The sequence below is a fragment of the Heteronotia binoei genome, chromosome 18, assembly GCF_032191835.1.
Source record: "Heteronotia binoei isolate CCM8104 ecotype False Entrance Well chromosome 18, APGP_CSIRO_Hbin_v1, whole genome shotgun sequence".
In the NCBI taxonomy this organism is placed as follows: Eukaryota; Metazoa; Chordata; class Lepidosauria; order Squamata; family Gekkonidae; genus Heteronotia; species Heteronotia binoei.
The window spans coordinates 13715281-13728833 of record NC_083240.1 but is presented as its reverse complement, the minus strand read 5'-3'; the positions used below and the strand labels follow the sequence as shown (position 1 = coordinate 13728833).

General features: G+C 47.6%; 1 protein-coding gene across 1 annotated transcript in view; it reads left to right on the top strand.

Annotated features, from left to right (window-relative positions):
* Nucleotides 1-13146, top strand: part of PANK4 (pantothenate kinase 4 (inactive)) — a 40708-nt gene extending 27562 nt beyond the window's left edge. Inside the window, exons 13-19 of the mRNA XM_060259198.1 lie at nt 184-335; nt 1815-1870; nt 4275-4324; nt 4442-4546; nt 7785-7885; nt 8940-9008; nt 12457-13146. Coding sequence (XP_060115181.1) covers nt 184-335; nt 1815-1870; nt 4275-4324; nt 4442-4546; nt 7785-7885; nt 8940-9008; nt 12457-12670 — 747 coding nt within the window. The 3' untranslated portion in view covers nt 12671-13146. The remainder of the gene's footprint in view (nt 1-183; nt 336-1814; nt 1871-4274; nt 4325-4441; nt 4547-7784; nt 7886-8939; nt 9009-12456) is intronic.
* The last annotated feature ends 407 nt before the right edge of the window (nt 13147-13553 follow it).

Genomic DNA, 13553 nt, shown 5'->3' with positions numbered 1-13553 from the left:
ACAGGCATTCTAGGGGGGGTCATCTGGCCATATGGCAAGCAGGATGCTGGACTGAATGGACCCTGATCTGGCAGGCCTCATCACGTTCATGCTAAGCCCCTTCCCTCTTTTCCTGCCTTCAACACATAGCCTTGCATCTTTCTTGTCTCCCCCCAACACTCCCCACACCCTTTTCTCTTGCAGGTAAAGCAGAAAGAAAACGGCATAGCATTAAAATACTATCAGAGGGTAATCGAGTCCTTGGATGCGTTAGGCTGGGAAGAGAGACAGTTTGCTCTGGCGAAAGGACTTCTGGCAGGGAATGTCTTTGACTGGGGAGCAAAAGCTGTTTCCGAGTAGGTGTTCAACTTTTTTTAAGAGCGCCATTTTGACAGCAATATCAAATGCCTTGTGTGTTTCTTGTTGCAAGCGCCCCAGCAACTTTTGTCCCCCTGCCTGCCATTTTTGCCTCGTTCTACTAGCGTGTTGAGGTATAGCAACGTGCCATCACTCCATGTTAACACTGAGCAGATGGTATCCTTCCCCCCCCCCACCCTGCTTGCATATTTAATTGTGCAGAAACCCAAAGGAGGAGATCTCTTCCTTATTACAACTGTGCGACTTTCAGTGGTTGGCTTTTTGCACATCTATATTGCACATAATTTTTTGTGTGTTTGTTGGGCCAAGGAGGGGTGTCTGAGGTTTGAAGTGGGGAAAATGGCTTCTTCATGGACTCCACCTGCTAGGATGGCCATTCCATCTCCAACAGCTCCTAGTGCAGCATCTGACCCCAAGGACCCACCCCTCCAGTCCTCACTGCAAAGCTGATTGGGAGCAGAAGATACTTCAATCTGAAACAGCAACAGAGAATCTCTCCCTCTGTTCCTCAGCTGCACATTCCAGTGCTTGAGTTCAAAATCCGTACAAAGAGGAGTGAGCAGCTACGGAGAATGCTGCTGTCAGAGAGAGAGCCAGTTTGGTGTAGTGGTTAAGTGCGCAGACTCTTATCTGGGAGAACCGGGTTTGATTCCCCACTCCTCCACTTACACCTGCTTGGGATGGCCTTGGGTCAGCCATAGCTCTTGCAGAGCTGTCCTTGAAAGGGCAGCTGCTGTAAGAGCTGTCTCAGCCCTACTTATCTCACAGGGTGTCTGTTGCATATGTGTGTGGGGAAGGTGAAGGAGATTGTGACCGCTCTGAGACTTTGAGATTCAGAGTATAGGGCGGGATATAAATCCGGTACCTTCTTCTCCTTCTATTGCTGTTTGCGTTGGGAAGGAAGGAGTGAAAGAGCCCTTTGCTGGCTCCTGATTAATCAGTAGCTGTCAGCTAAGATTTTATAGTAATCCCAACTGGCTTGCAGATGTTGTTGTTTAAGCTCACAAGCAAGACAAGCCACGTGAACTGACGCCTTCACGCATCTGTGGGCTGGCTTGAAAATTCCCATACAGGTCAAGGTGTGGTAAAGGGTGTGTATGGGGAGGGGCATTTCTGAACCTTCCAAATTGGTGTTTTCTTGATATTTCTTCCCAAAGGCACTTTCCTTAGAACATCCTGCCCTATTGTCCAGTGTCTCTTTCAGTCTTTTATGGCTAGTACAGTACACTTGCTGTTCCCCTTTTGAGCCTATTTGTTCATGTATGCAAAATAAAAAATCCCAGTATGTGTTTGTCCAGCTGCAGAATTCTTTGAACAATGTTTGTATATTGGTGTGGGATTTTGGAACAGAAATGCTACCCAAGAATGCCCCAGGCTTACTTATTTTCCTGCCAGGTATATCGTCTTTCTTCCTGACAATATTTCTGTTCTCTCTTTTTTCTCTTTCCCAATGCCAGAGTCCTTGAAACGGAGCCGCAGTTCGGATTTGAAGAGGCCAAGGAAAAACTGCAAGGTGTTTGGGCGGGGGGCTTGCTTTGTTACAAAGTTATCTATGCACATAAAGAACAGAGGCCTATCTTCTTCTTTTTTTTTAAAGAATTAAACCTCATAATTTGTTTTTAAATTAGTTGGTTGCTCTCTTATGAATTTTCCTAAGTGTCCCTGAACCCTATTAACTTGGCAGAAATGCTACATAAAAGTCTTTGTAAATAAACCTGATCTCTCCTAGGAAGTTCCTTCTATGGAAACCATGCCAACAGGAAATTGAGCTGGGTGGAAGAATTGTAGCTCATTGTAGCTCCTCCATAGCCCATATCAGGGGTGGCCAAACTGTGGCTTGGGATCCACATGCGGCTCTTTCACACATCTTGTGTGGCTCTCAAAGCCCCCACTGCCCCATCAACCAGCTTGGAGAAGGCGTTTCTCTCTTTAAATCACTTCTCTAAGCAAAGGCAGCCAGCAGCTTGGAAAATGCATTTAAAGTTGCTCTCTTTCCACCTCTTCCTCTGTCCCTCATCTATTTGCCTTCCCTCCTTCCTTGTTTGTGGCTCTCAAACATCTGACATTTATTTGGTGTAGCTCTCACATTAAGCAACTTTGGCCATCCCTGGCCCATATTTATTTATTTATTATTTTAGACTTTTATCCCACCCTCTCCGCAAGCGGACAATCAGTTCAGTTCAAACATCTATAATTACAGTTTAAAAGCAATAAAATACAATTAAAACATTTTATGGTGCTGTTCAAATACAATATAGGCGGGATCTTCCTTTTCTAACTGTGATCCCATAATGATTGTCATTCCTCAGCAGTGTAGGGTGGCAGTCCTCTCTCAATTTAGATGTTAAAGGCCTGTCGAAATAATTCAGTTTTGCAGGCCCTGCGTAATTGGGAGAGATCCCGCAGGGCCCTTATGGCCTCCGGGGGGGCATTGCACATTTCTGGTGCTGCCACTGAGAAGGCCCTTGCCCGTGTAAAACACAGTCTGGCCTCCCTTGGTCCGGGGATAGACAATGGAAGTTGTGTCCCTGAATGCAGGGCTTTCCGGGGAACATGCAGAGAAAGGCGGTCCTGTAGATAGGCAGGCCCCTGATCATATGAAATTCTTTTTGTCATTCCCATTGTATTGGGAGATTTCTGAGGGGTACCTCCTCCATGCCCAGACTTGGCTGATCTTGTCAGATCTCAGAAGCTAAGCAGGGTCAGCCCTGGCTAGTATTTGGATGGGAGGCCACTGAGGAAGTCCAGAGCTGCTCCGGCTGCAGATGCAGGCAATGGCAAACCGTCTCTGAATGTCTCTTGCTTGGAAAACCATGCAAGGTCACTGTAAGTCGGCTCTGACTTAACGGAATTTTCCACCACCACCTCCTCCACAGCTGGCTTGTCAAAGATTCCTGGAACTGCTAACCTTCTTTTGAACTCATTCTCTCTCTGAACTCATTCTGCAAACTGCACTTGAAGGTGGAGGCCAAGAGATGAAAATGAAACCAGGCTAGCCTACTCCTATTGTGTACGTATAAGCAAACATACACAGAGACACAACCCCCACCCCCCCTCCTGTTTAAATTCCAAAGGCTTTTAAAAAGAAAAAAATTGCTTCTTCTTGTAATCTAAATATAATGATTCACACACAAAAAAGAAATCAATGCAAGATGCCTACTTAATCTGGGGCTTGCTGAAATTTTAGTTTCAGCATGTACCTGACCAAAAGAAATGTCATGTTTTCTGAATCAGGTGCCTTTTTGTTTAATATCTCAATTTAAAACAAAAACCCACTCTGCTTCCTTCATCGTATAGGCAACTTGCTGATGACCAATGCAATTAAAACCAGCTTGACTTTTCCCAGATGAACTGCCCGTCATCTTTTTGAGTTTCTGTCTCTCTCTCTCCTGTGGAACATGAGGCAGCTCCCATTTGGCTTTCTGCAATTAACTCAGTTGCAAACAACTTGTGCACTGTATTCAAAGCTAGGCAGGTTTGGCCATGGGTGGTACTGGAATGGGAGACCACCAAGGAAGTCCAGGGTCACTACACAGCAGCAGGCAAAGGCAAACCACCTCTGAACATCTTTGGCCTTGGAAACCTTGAATCGGCTCGGACTTGATAGTCCTCTGATTTGCTGAGGTGCACGGGAACGCCAGATCAGGCTTGTCTCAGAAAAGCTCACACACGCCCCCTTCAACCTTGGCACTTGGTTCTTATCTTAGTCCAGAAGAGCTATTTTGGGTAGGCGACAGCTGGCCCCTTCCCAGCAATCTGAGCTCAGGGGTTCTCTGAACTTGCTGAGGCTCACCTGACGAATGAGCAGCTCTGGGCTTTTGGCTAAGGTAAGGGCAACACTTGCATGTCTGCTCTGAACAAGCATGCAAAATCAGATAACCTGCTCGCTTTTTTCCCTTTTTTTGTCCTTCTTACAGAACGTCCTTGGTTAGAAGATTCCTACAGTGAGTGGCTGGAGCGACTGAAGGTACATGCAGCCTTCTGGCTTTAAGTCCTGACTAAGGCGCTGTTGGGTAAATACCGCGGACTCTTGGACTGCGTGCCGCTTAGTTCCTCTCTGAATAACCCTTTTCTTTCTTTGCAGGGCTCCCCTCATAAATGTGCCTTGATTTTTGCAGATAACAGTGGGATTGACATCATTTTAGGCGTCTTCCCCTTTGTCAGGGAACTGCTGTCCAGGGGCACAGAGGTCAGTTGAATTACGGTGACACCCTAAGGTAAAAGGCCTCCCACGAGCTCAATGGCACTGCGCCTCTCTCTTTATCTTCTTCTCTTGATATAATAATTAGATAAGGCGTTGCAGAGGAGGGAGGGAGGGGCAATACACGGGGGTCCCCAAGCTTTTTGAGCCTGTGGGCGCCTTGGGAATTCAGGCACAGTGTGGCGGCTGCAGCCACAAAACGGCTGCCGCAGGGACTGGAGCCAGCCTCAAAATGGCTGCCGCATCTTCCTGCAGATCCGTGTGCCGTAGGGGCAGCTGCTGCCAAAGTGACATTTTTAAAAATCTGCAAAGCCAATTCAGTCTCCAGTAGCCAATTAGAAGACATGCTGGGCGAAAGCCCCACCCACATTTGGCAGGCACTAGGAAAGGTGTCAGCGGGCACTGTGGCTCTCACGGGCACCGCGTTGGGGACCCCTGAGATAATCCATCTGTCAGTGTGTTGCAGCCTAGGAGAGGCATCCCATCTTGTGAACAGCTGAATGGAAAGCTGTAGAGAACTGTGTATTCAGCTTTTGTAGTCAGTGTAGCCCTTGAAGCTTCATTTGGTTGCTTTCTGCCTAGCCGTCATTTGCCAAGGTCAGTTTGAACTTTCAGCTGATCCCCCAAGGAGTGACGAAGAGAAATGTGTTGACTGTGCTGGGCTGGCCCCACCCTTTTAGAGACCCCCCCCCCCAACACCACTTCCCATTTGGTAGTGATCTAGCTACCTCCTGAATAGTCCAGGGCTTTTTTTTGTAGCAGGAACTCCTTTGCATATTAGGCCACACACCCCCTCCCCGATGTAGCAAATCCTCCTGGAGCTTACTGTAGGCCCTGTACGCTCCAGGAAGATTGGCTACATCGGGGTGTGTGGCCTAATATGCAAAGGAGTTCCTGCTACAAAAAAAAGCCATGGACTATTCAGAATATAGTTAGATCACTACCAAATGGGAAGTGGTGTTGGGGGGGTCTCTAGAAGGGTGGGGCCGGCCCAGCACAGTCAACACATTTTTCTTAGTCGCTCCTTGGGGGATCTGCTGAAAGTTCAACTTAACCTTGGCAAATGACGGCTAGGCAGAAAGCAACCAAATGAAGCTTCAAGGGCGTCGCTGAGTGTGCAGAACGGGTCACGCATTGTTGCTAAGAAACAGAGCTACAGATCAGGAGTCCCCCTAGTTCATATGAGCTCCCCAAGTGTCCTTGGGCAAGCCGCTGTCTTGGCTTCATCTGCCCACCTGCAGCATGGGGATGACAACACTAGCCAGCCTTACAGAGTTCTGGTTGGGACTACAGCAAGATAAATGCACACAGAGCAGTCTGAATATGCAAAAGCTCCATATAAATGCCAGGACAGCCATTGTAAATCCTAAATGTTTCTTCTTTTAAAATGGTGATAACCTCAGGCCTTGAATTTAGCAGGAGCGCACAGGAGTGCAGCTCCTGAAGCTTTCTGACGCCCCCCCCTCCTCCTCCTTCCCCACCTACCTTGTCCATTGAATAGTAGGTGCAGCTGCATAACAATCCCTGGATTAAGAGCAGCCAGCCAGCCAGCCAACAGGGGCTTCGCCACACCCCCAGCAGCCCTCCTTAACCCCTAGAGAATCCCACACCACCCTTTCTCCACTTCTTATGTGTTTTTGGGTGGTGGGTGGCTTGCTGGCCTTTTGACTGTGGGGGGGAGGTGGCCAAGGAAAACCCCAGGTGAGCGAGGCCTCCTTGGGCTGGCTGGATCTCTAACTAGCCCAAGCAGGCCTCACTCACCTGGGGCTCTCCTTTCTTGCATCAGGTTACTTTTGGCTGGGGGGCGGCATAGGCTAATGCGTTATGCTAATGAATTCCATCACCTTTTTTTTTTTTTTTTAAAGCGACCCCTAGATAACCCTATTAATTTCAGATGGGGAGGGGAGCATGATAGAGGTTTATAAAATTATACTAGGGTGGAGACAGTGGACAAAAAGAGGACCGTTCCTCCCTCTCCCAAAACACTGGAACTTGAGAGCATCCGATGAAGCTGATGGGCAGTAGGTTGAGGATGGACAAAATAAAGCATTTCTTTACACACAGGGTGAATAAATGTGGAATTTGCAAATGGCCACAGACGTAGATGGCTTTTAAAAGGGGATTAGACAGATTTATGGAGGAGAGGTCTACAAGTGTCTACTAGCCATGGTGGCTAAATCTCCACTTTCAGAGACAGTAAACCTTCACATCCCAGAGCCAGGAGGCAAGATCAGGGGAAGGCCTCTCTGCCTTGTTGGACCCAGAGGATCTGGCTGGCCACTGTCTGAGGCAGGATGCTGGACTGGATGCACCGCTGGTCTGATCCAGCAGGGCTCTTCTTCCGTGTGAACCAAGCCTAAAGGCAAACCTTAGCAGGAGTCGCTTTGGCCCTTTTCGTCTCTCCCTATGACGCTGGGTTTAGGCAGCGGCTGATAATGGAACTGTGATGGAGGCCACAGCAGCAGGCTCTCTCTCTCTCTCTCCCCCCCCCCCTCTAAATTGTGTTACAATTAATACAAAAGGCTAGGGCAGTGGGAGATGGCCAAGCAGAGCTCCCCTATGCAATCAACCATTTTCCTCTCCAGCAAACTGAGGGATGTCTATTTAAAAATGTAGGAAGTCTGAGCAGCAGTGGCAGCGTGAGCCAGGCTTTTAGCGTCTCTTTCTGGACTCGCATAGAACGGCTGACAACCACATTGCCGGAGTTTTCAGGGCGGTCTGCTGTTTCACAGGTTTTTAAAAGAAAATGTGAACTCGAGAAGCTGAAGGGAATCTGCTGCCTTGAGATTTTCCGTTCGGCGTAACTGGAGTTAGGATTTACCTCTCACGCTCCTCTTGAACGGGTCTCTCCTTTGGTTAGCTTTGAGTGACAGAAGGTGCAGTCAAGCGGCATCCACCCTGTGGCGACCCCAGAGGGTTTTCAAGGCCGGGGTGCCTAACCTCTGCCTCTGCTTAGCAACCTGGGTCCTTCTTGGGGGCCTCCTCTACACGCAATGGCCGGGGCTGACCCCACTTCGCTTCCAAGATCTGACAAGATTAGCCTAGCCTGGGCCATCCAGGTCAGGGTCGGTTGCCTTTTAGGAGCTTTTAGGAGTCTTAGAAATGGTGTCTCAAGGACGGGAACGCGGAATATGACTCTGAGACAAATCCTGATTACAAATAATCATGAGCATTGAGAATTGTTTTCCGCCAAAATGACCGACCTTTCTCTCTCTTTCCATTGCAGGTGATATTGGCTTGTAATTCCGGACCTGCTTTGAATGATGTAACCTATTCCGAGTCCCTGTTTGTCACGGAAAGGATAGCAGCTGCAGACGCCATCATACGGTGAGGGCCAGTTTGATGTTTCCCCTCCTTCCTCTCCTCAGAATAGTTCTCCCATAAACCTAGATGAGATCTGGCAGGGGACAAAATTTGGGCTTTTGTCAAGAATGAGGAGATCTGGATTCTGATCCCTGCTGTCTACCGCTAAGCGAGCTTTGGTCAGTCAGTTTGGTGTAGTGGTTGGGTGTGTGGACTCTTCTCTGGGAGAACCGGGTTTGATTCCCCACTCCTCCACTTGCAGCTGCTGGAGTGGCCTTGAGTCAGCCATAGCTCTCTCAGGAGTTGTCCTTGAAAGGGCAGCTGCTGTGAGAGCCCTCTCAGCCCCACCCACCTCACAGGGTGTCTGTTGGGGAGGAAGATAAAGGAGATTGTAAGCCGTTCTGAGACTCTGATTCAGAGAGAAGGGCAGGGTATATGTGCATATGAAGCTGCCTTATACTGAATCAGACCCTCAGCCCATCAAAGTCAGCATTGTCTACTCAGACTGGCAGCAGGTCTCCAGGGTCTCAAGCTGAGGTTTTTCACGCCAACTTGCCTGGAACCTTTTTAGTTGGAGATGCCGGGGATTGAACCTAAGACCTTCTTACCAAGCAGATGCTCCACCACTAAGCCACTGTCCCTCCCCTAAAAATCTACAATCTTCTTCTTCTTCAGTCATGGTGTCTTGGCCAAAGCTACCTCACAGTCTCGACAAAGGATGGTCAGAAACAGAAAATGCAAAGATCTATTTCTGTAGGAAAACACCTGCTTTGCAGGCAGACGAGCCCAGATTTAGTCTTTTATGTCTCTTCCTAAAAAGAGATCAGGTAGTAGGAAAAATGTCTTTCTGTGCGTGAGCCTCCAGAGAGTTACTGCTAGTCAGGGAAGGCGATGCTGAGCTAGATGGACCAGTGGTCTGGTTCATCATGGATCATTCAGTTTCCTGCCCTCCCAGCGTCCCTTGACTTCCTAAGCTGGGGGGATCAGGGGTTGCTCTGGGTTGAAACACCCCTCAGTTCCCTCTTGCCACTGCGTTGGATGAAGCTTTTAGAATTCTGTCTCTTTCTTTTCTTTCTAGATCTGCCTTGAAGGAAGAAAAGCTGCTTTTGGTACAAACAGGCTCCAGTTCCCCATGTTTGGACCTCAGGTAAAGAGTTCTGTCTGTCTGCATACTCTAAACAAAGAGCGTGTGGTGCCCTTCCCCTTTAAGTCTCAAACTAGACGTGAGCAATTTTGCATGGATTGTGGCAGCATGGGGATGGGTGGGGGAACTCACCACAAGGGGGCTAAGAGTATTCTCTTTCTGGCCCTGTTAGTTTTCACATGTTACTTATTTTTACAAGAACACTTGTACAAATAAGAACATAAGAGAAGCCATGTTGGATCAGGCCAATAGCCCATCCAGTCCAACACTCTCTGTCACACAGTGGCCAAAAAACCGAAGTGCCATCAGGAGGTCCATCAGTGGGGCCAGGACATTAGAAGCCCTCACACTGTTCTCCCTCCCAAGCACCAAGAATTAGATCATCACTTGCCCCAGACAGAGAGTTCCAAAAATATGCTGTGGCTAGTAGCCACTGATGGACCTCTGCTCCATATGTTTATCCAATCCCCTCTTGAAGCTGGCTATGCTTGTAGTTGCCACCACCTACTGTGGCAGTGAATTCCATGTGTTAATAAGTAATTACAAGAAGACTGTTCCTATTTGCATCTTAAGAGATACATGATTAAATGTGTCCTAGCTTTCATGCTACTTAGGTTTTCTGAAAGTAATCCGGAAGCCAGTGGAGGGTAGGATTGGTCAGACAGATGTAAAATTGACACACAACTAAGAATTCTGAAATACCACTAATGCAAAACGTGTTTGTTAAGATTTGTGCCCATGCAGTGTAAACTTCGGAGGCAGCCCTTGGGCAATTTCAAGCCATGCATCTTGGATGTGTGTCTTTCCCGCCAGCCTCAACAAAATATGACTGATCCTATGAAATTTGAAACACTGATAGGGGTAATATTGGGCTCCTGGGCAAGCTAAGTTTAGCCTAGTTGAAAGCAGAGACCGAATCCGTTTCAACGTTCAGAAAAGGCCCAAGGTGTTGCAAAACCTTTTAACGCACAGAGAGAGCTGGAGTAGGGGATGGGCTTCAAGGAAGCAATTCCCTGGGTTCGGGTACTGGCCAATGAGGGCTGTGCATGTGCTCTTTCCAAATATGGAACTAGGGAACCTGGTGTGCTGTACCTAAGACCATTGTTTCCTCTAAGAAGAAGACGACGACTGCAGATTTATACCCTGCCCTTCTCTCTGAATCAGAGACTCGGAGCGGCTTACAATCTCCTATATCTTCTCCCCCCACAACAGACCCTCTGTGAGGTGGATGGGGCTGAGAGTGCTCTCATAGCAGCTGCCCTTTCAAGGACAGCCTCTGCCAGAGCTATGGCTGACCCAAAGCCATTCCAGCAGCTTTAAGTGGAGGAGGGGGGAATCAAACCCGGTTCTGCCAGATAAGAGTCCGCACACTTAACCACTATACCAAACAAAGCTGAGTTAGCTCACATATGTTTTTGTCTCCAGCTCATAGATTCCTGTCTTAGCTCAGGAAGGATGCCCAGAGCACAGTAATTTATTCAGTAGCTCACAACTTTTAATGCCAGTAGCTCACAATTTTTGCTCACAAGTCTCTGCATCTTAGAGGGAACATTGCCTAAGACTCTATTATGTCCTTGGCTTTGGGGCACACACTGACCTCCCCCTGCCTGCCCTTCCTTCCCCTCATTTACTTCTGGTTTAAAGGGGTTTAACCAGCTGTTATACCCCTTTAAACGTCCTCCTTGAAGAACAGGCCCTTCCCCAGCAAGTCTGTAGAGGGCGCGCAGTTGGCAGGAAAGAAGACTTAACATGTCCGCCGTGCTCGGAATGGTGTGTTGTTTTGTTCCTGCGGCCGGTCATGCCTTAGCTGCGCTTTTCTGGTCATGCCTTAGCTGCGCTTTTCTGTCTTTAGAAAGCTGCTGGAGCTCTGGGGTTCTGAGAGCGCAAAACATTGCAAAGAGCTTCAGCATCTCTTGTTAGTTTTAATGGTTCTTCAAAATTCAAAGTACATCAAAACATCCAGGTGAGGCCATCCCCTCGGGTCTTCTGGCCTGGAATTCTTTTTTTGGCCGCACGCCTGCTTCTTGAAGATGACGATGGCGGCATGAGAAGTGTCGGAGAGCACTAAAGCCCCTTCAGAGAGCTTTTGTCTCCTTTGTTCAAAAAGTGATGTTAGCAAGTTAATCGCTGGCAGCACGCTGAGCCTGCATCAGCTTTTGCAAGTGGGTCTCGGAGCCTGCCTGGCAGGTGTTGAAGTGGAGACCATGATTTAAGGACAAGAAGGAGAGCAATATGATGCTAGTTGGAGGGCGGGGAGAGCTGACTGTTGGGCCAACCATTGAGTGTTTTTTTTCGTGGCCCCTGATTGGTGCATGGCTGAGTCTAGCAAGAGCTCAGAAAATCAATATCTTGCAATTTACCTTACAAGCTGTGACTTTTCTTTTTTGGAGAGAGATCCCAACTCAGTCATGCCAGATCCCCTTGTGTGCGGCCAGCAGGACAGTAGTGTACCTTATGGCAGGGGTGGCCAACGGGAGCTACCGTTGGCCACCCCTGCCTTATGGGAATGATAGTATTAGACCACACTAGACTTTCAGCAGCAAGCCTGGCCAATGGGTGTTCCTTTGCAGATTGCCAGGTGTTTTCTTTCTTTCCTTCTTTCTTTCTTTCTTTCTTTCTTTCTTTCTTTCTTTCTTTCTTTCTTTCTTTCTTTCTTTCTTTCTTTCTTTCTTTCTTTCTCTCTTTCTCTCTTTCTTTCTTTCTCTCTCTCTCTCTCTTTCTCTCTCTCTCTTTCTCTCTCTCTCTCTTTCTTTCTCTCTCTCTTTCTTTCTCTCTCTCTCTCTTTCTCTCTCTCTCTCTCTTTCTCTCTCTTTCTTTCTGCTAAGGCAGGGGTGGCCAACCTGAGGCTCTGGAGCCACATGTGGCTCTTCAAGCCCTCTCCTTCCTTTGGCCAGCTTGGAGAATGTATTTAAAGTTAAGGCTGTTTTTTTCCAGCTTTCCCTCCTCCCTCCCCTCTATCTGTTTGCCTTCTTTCCTTCCAAACATCTGACATTTATTCTATGTGGCTCTTGCGCTAAGCAAGTTTGGCCACCCCTGAGCTAAGGGAAGCCATGTGTAAAATGCACTGTGCCGTGTTAGAGAACTTGGTGCCCCTTGTGGCATAACTGGTCATGATGTAAATATTGTTGTCCCCGGATTCCCTAAAATGATCCCTGCTGTACTGAGTTAGATTCTCTGCTGCTTTGTGACATCCAGTCCCAAAACGAGAGATGTCACCCCAGACTTCCCTTGTCCACATTTATATTGGCTTGCATTCTAACCAACATGAAGCTCCATGTAGTGGTAAAGCTGCCCTTGCGATGGTTTGAGTTGCATTTCCCACTCTTGGCAGGCGGAAGCCTCCAGAAATGTCTTCCCAGTAGTGGTTCTGGGAATCCCACGTCCCATCAACTTGGCTAGATTCTGCCGGACGATTTCTTTCCCTCTCTCAGTTCTCTGGTTCCCGTTGCAGCCGCCTAGACAAAGGCCTGGCCAACCTAGTCCGGGAGCGGAAGACGGACCTGGTCATCATCGAAGGGATGGGCCGGGCAATCCACACCAACTACTATGCAGAGCTCAAGTGCGAAAGCCTCAAACTTGCCGTCATCAAGAACTCTTGGCTGGCGGATCGCCTGGGCGGGAAGCTCTTCAGTGTCATTTTCAAGTACGAGGTGCCCCTCAAATGAGCCTGGAGGAGGAAGAAGCTGAAGGACTTACAGGAGTGAGTGCCGGCAGCTGCTGTCGGAACTGGACTTGCACTAGTTTTACTTTAATTGTAAAGAATGTATTTTTATTACCACGGGGGGGGGGGGGGGGCGGGAAAAAATGAGTTCACACGAGATTCCGTATTTATATTGTGCTTTTGTGACTTAAAAGAAAGCGACAATATGATTCAGTATATATAATATATATATAAATATGCCATGTATATGTATAATTATATATATATATATCACTCATATTGTTTTTTCGGTAAATGTTTATTTTAATGCTGCAGTATTTGTGATGGGGAAAGACTTGATCTTTTTTTTTATTTTGTGTTCTGTGATACATTCGTATTTGAGATATTTAAATGTCAATTAAAATCTCTTTTTATATTTTGGGCCTAAGTATACACCAGCCATTACTTGGCACATACCAAATAGAGTTTTTAAACAGCTGATTGTTGCCTGATTTTGAGCGTGTCAAATGCCTTTCTTAGCTTCTTGCGTGCTGTTCAGTTACCGCTCCAAAAATGTTGTTTCAGGCTGGTGAAATAGACATGAGAAAGGAGGAAATGCTGGTGCTAGAGTGGGGGGGAGGAGATAGTTGTGAATTTGCTCCATTGTGCAGGGGCTGGACTAGATGACCTTTGAGGCACCCTTCAGCTCTATGTTCCTATTTAGCAGCTACCTGCTTCTCTGTTTTCAGGTGTTGTTTGTCTGTCCACAGTTGCTTGTGTAACTAGAATCTTAATTCATGATGCTCCTCTCCTTGTTTCATATTCACAACAACCGTGTGAGGTAGGTAAGTATGGCAAACATGTGCAACCAGCCCAGTGAATTTTGTGGCTGGGAAAAGGGAGATGAT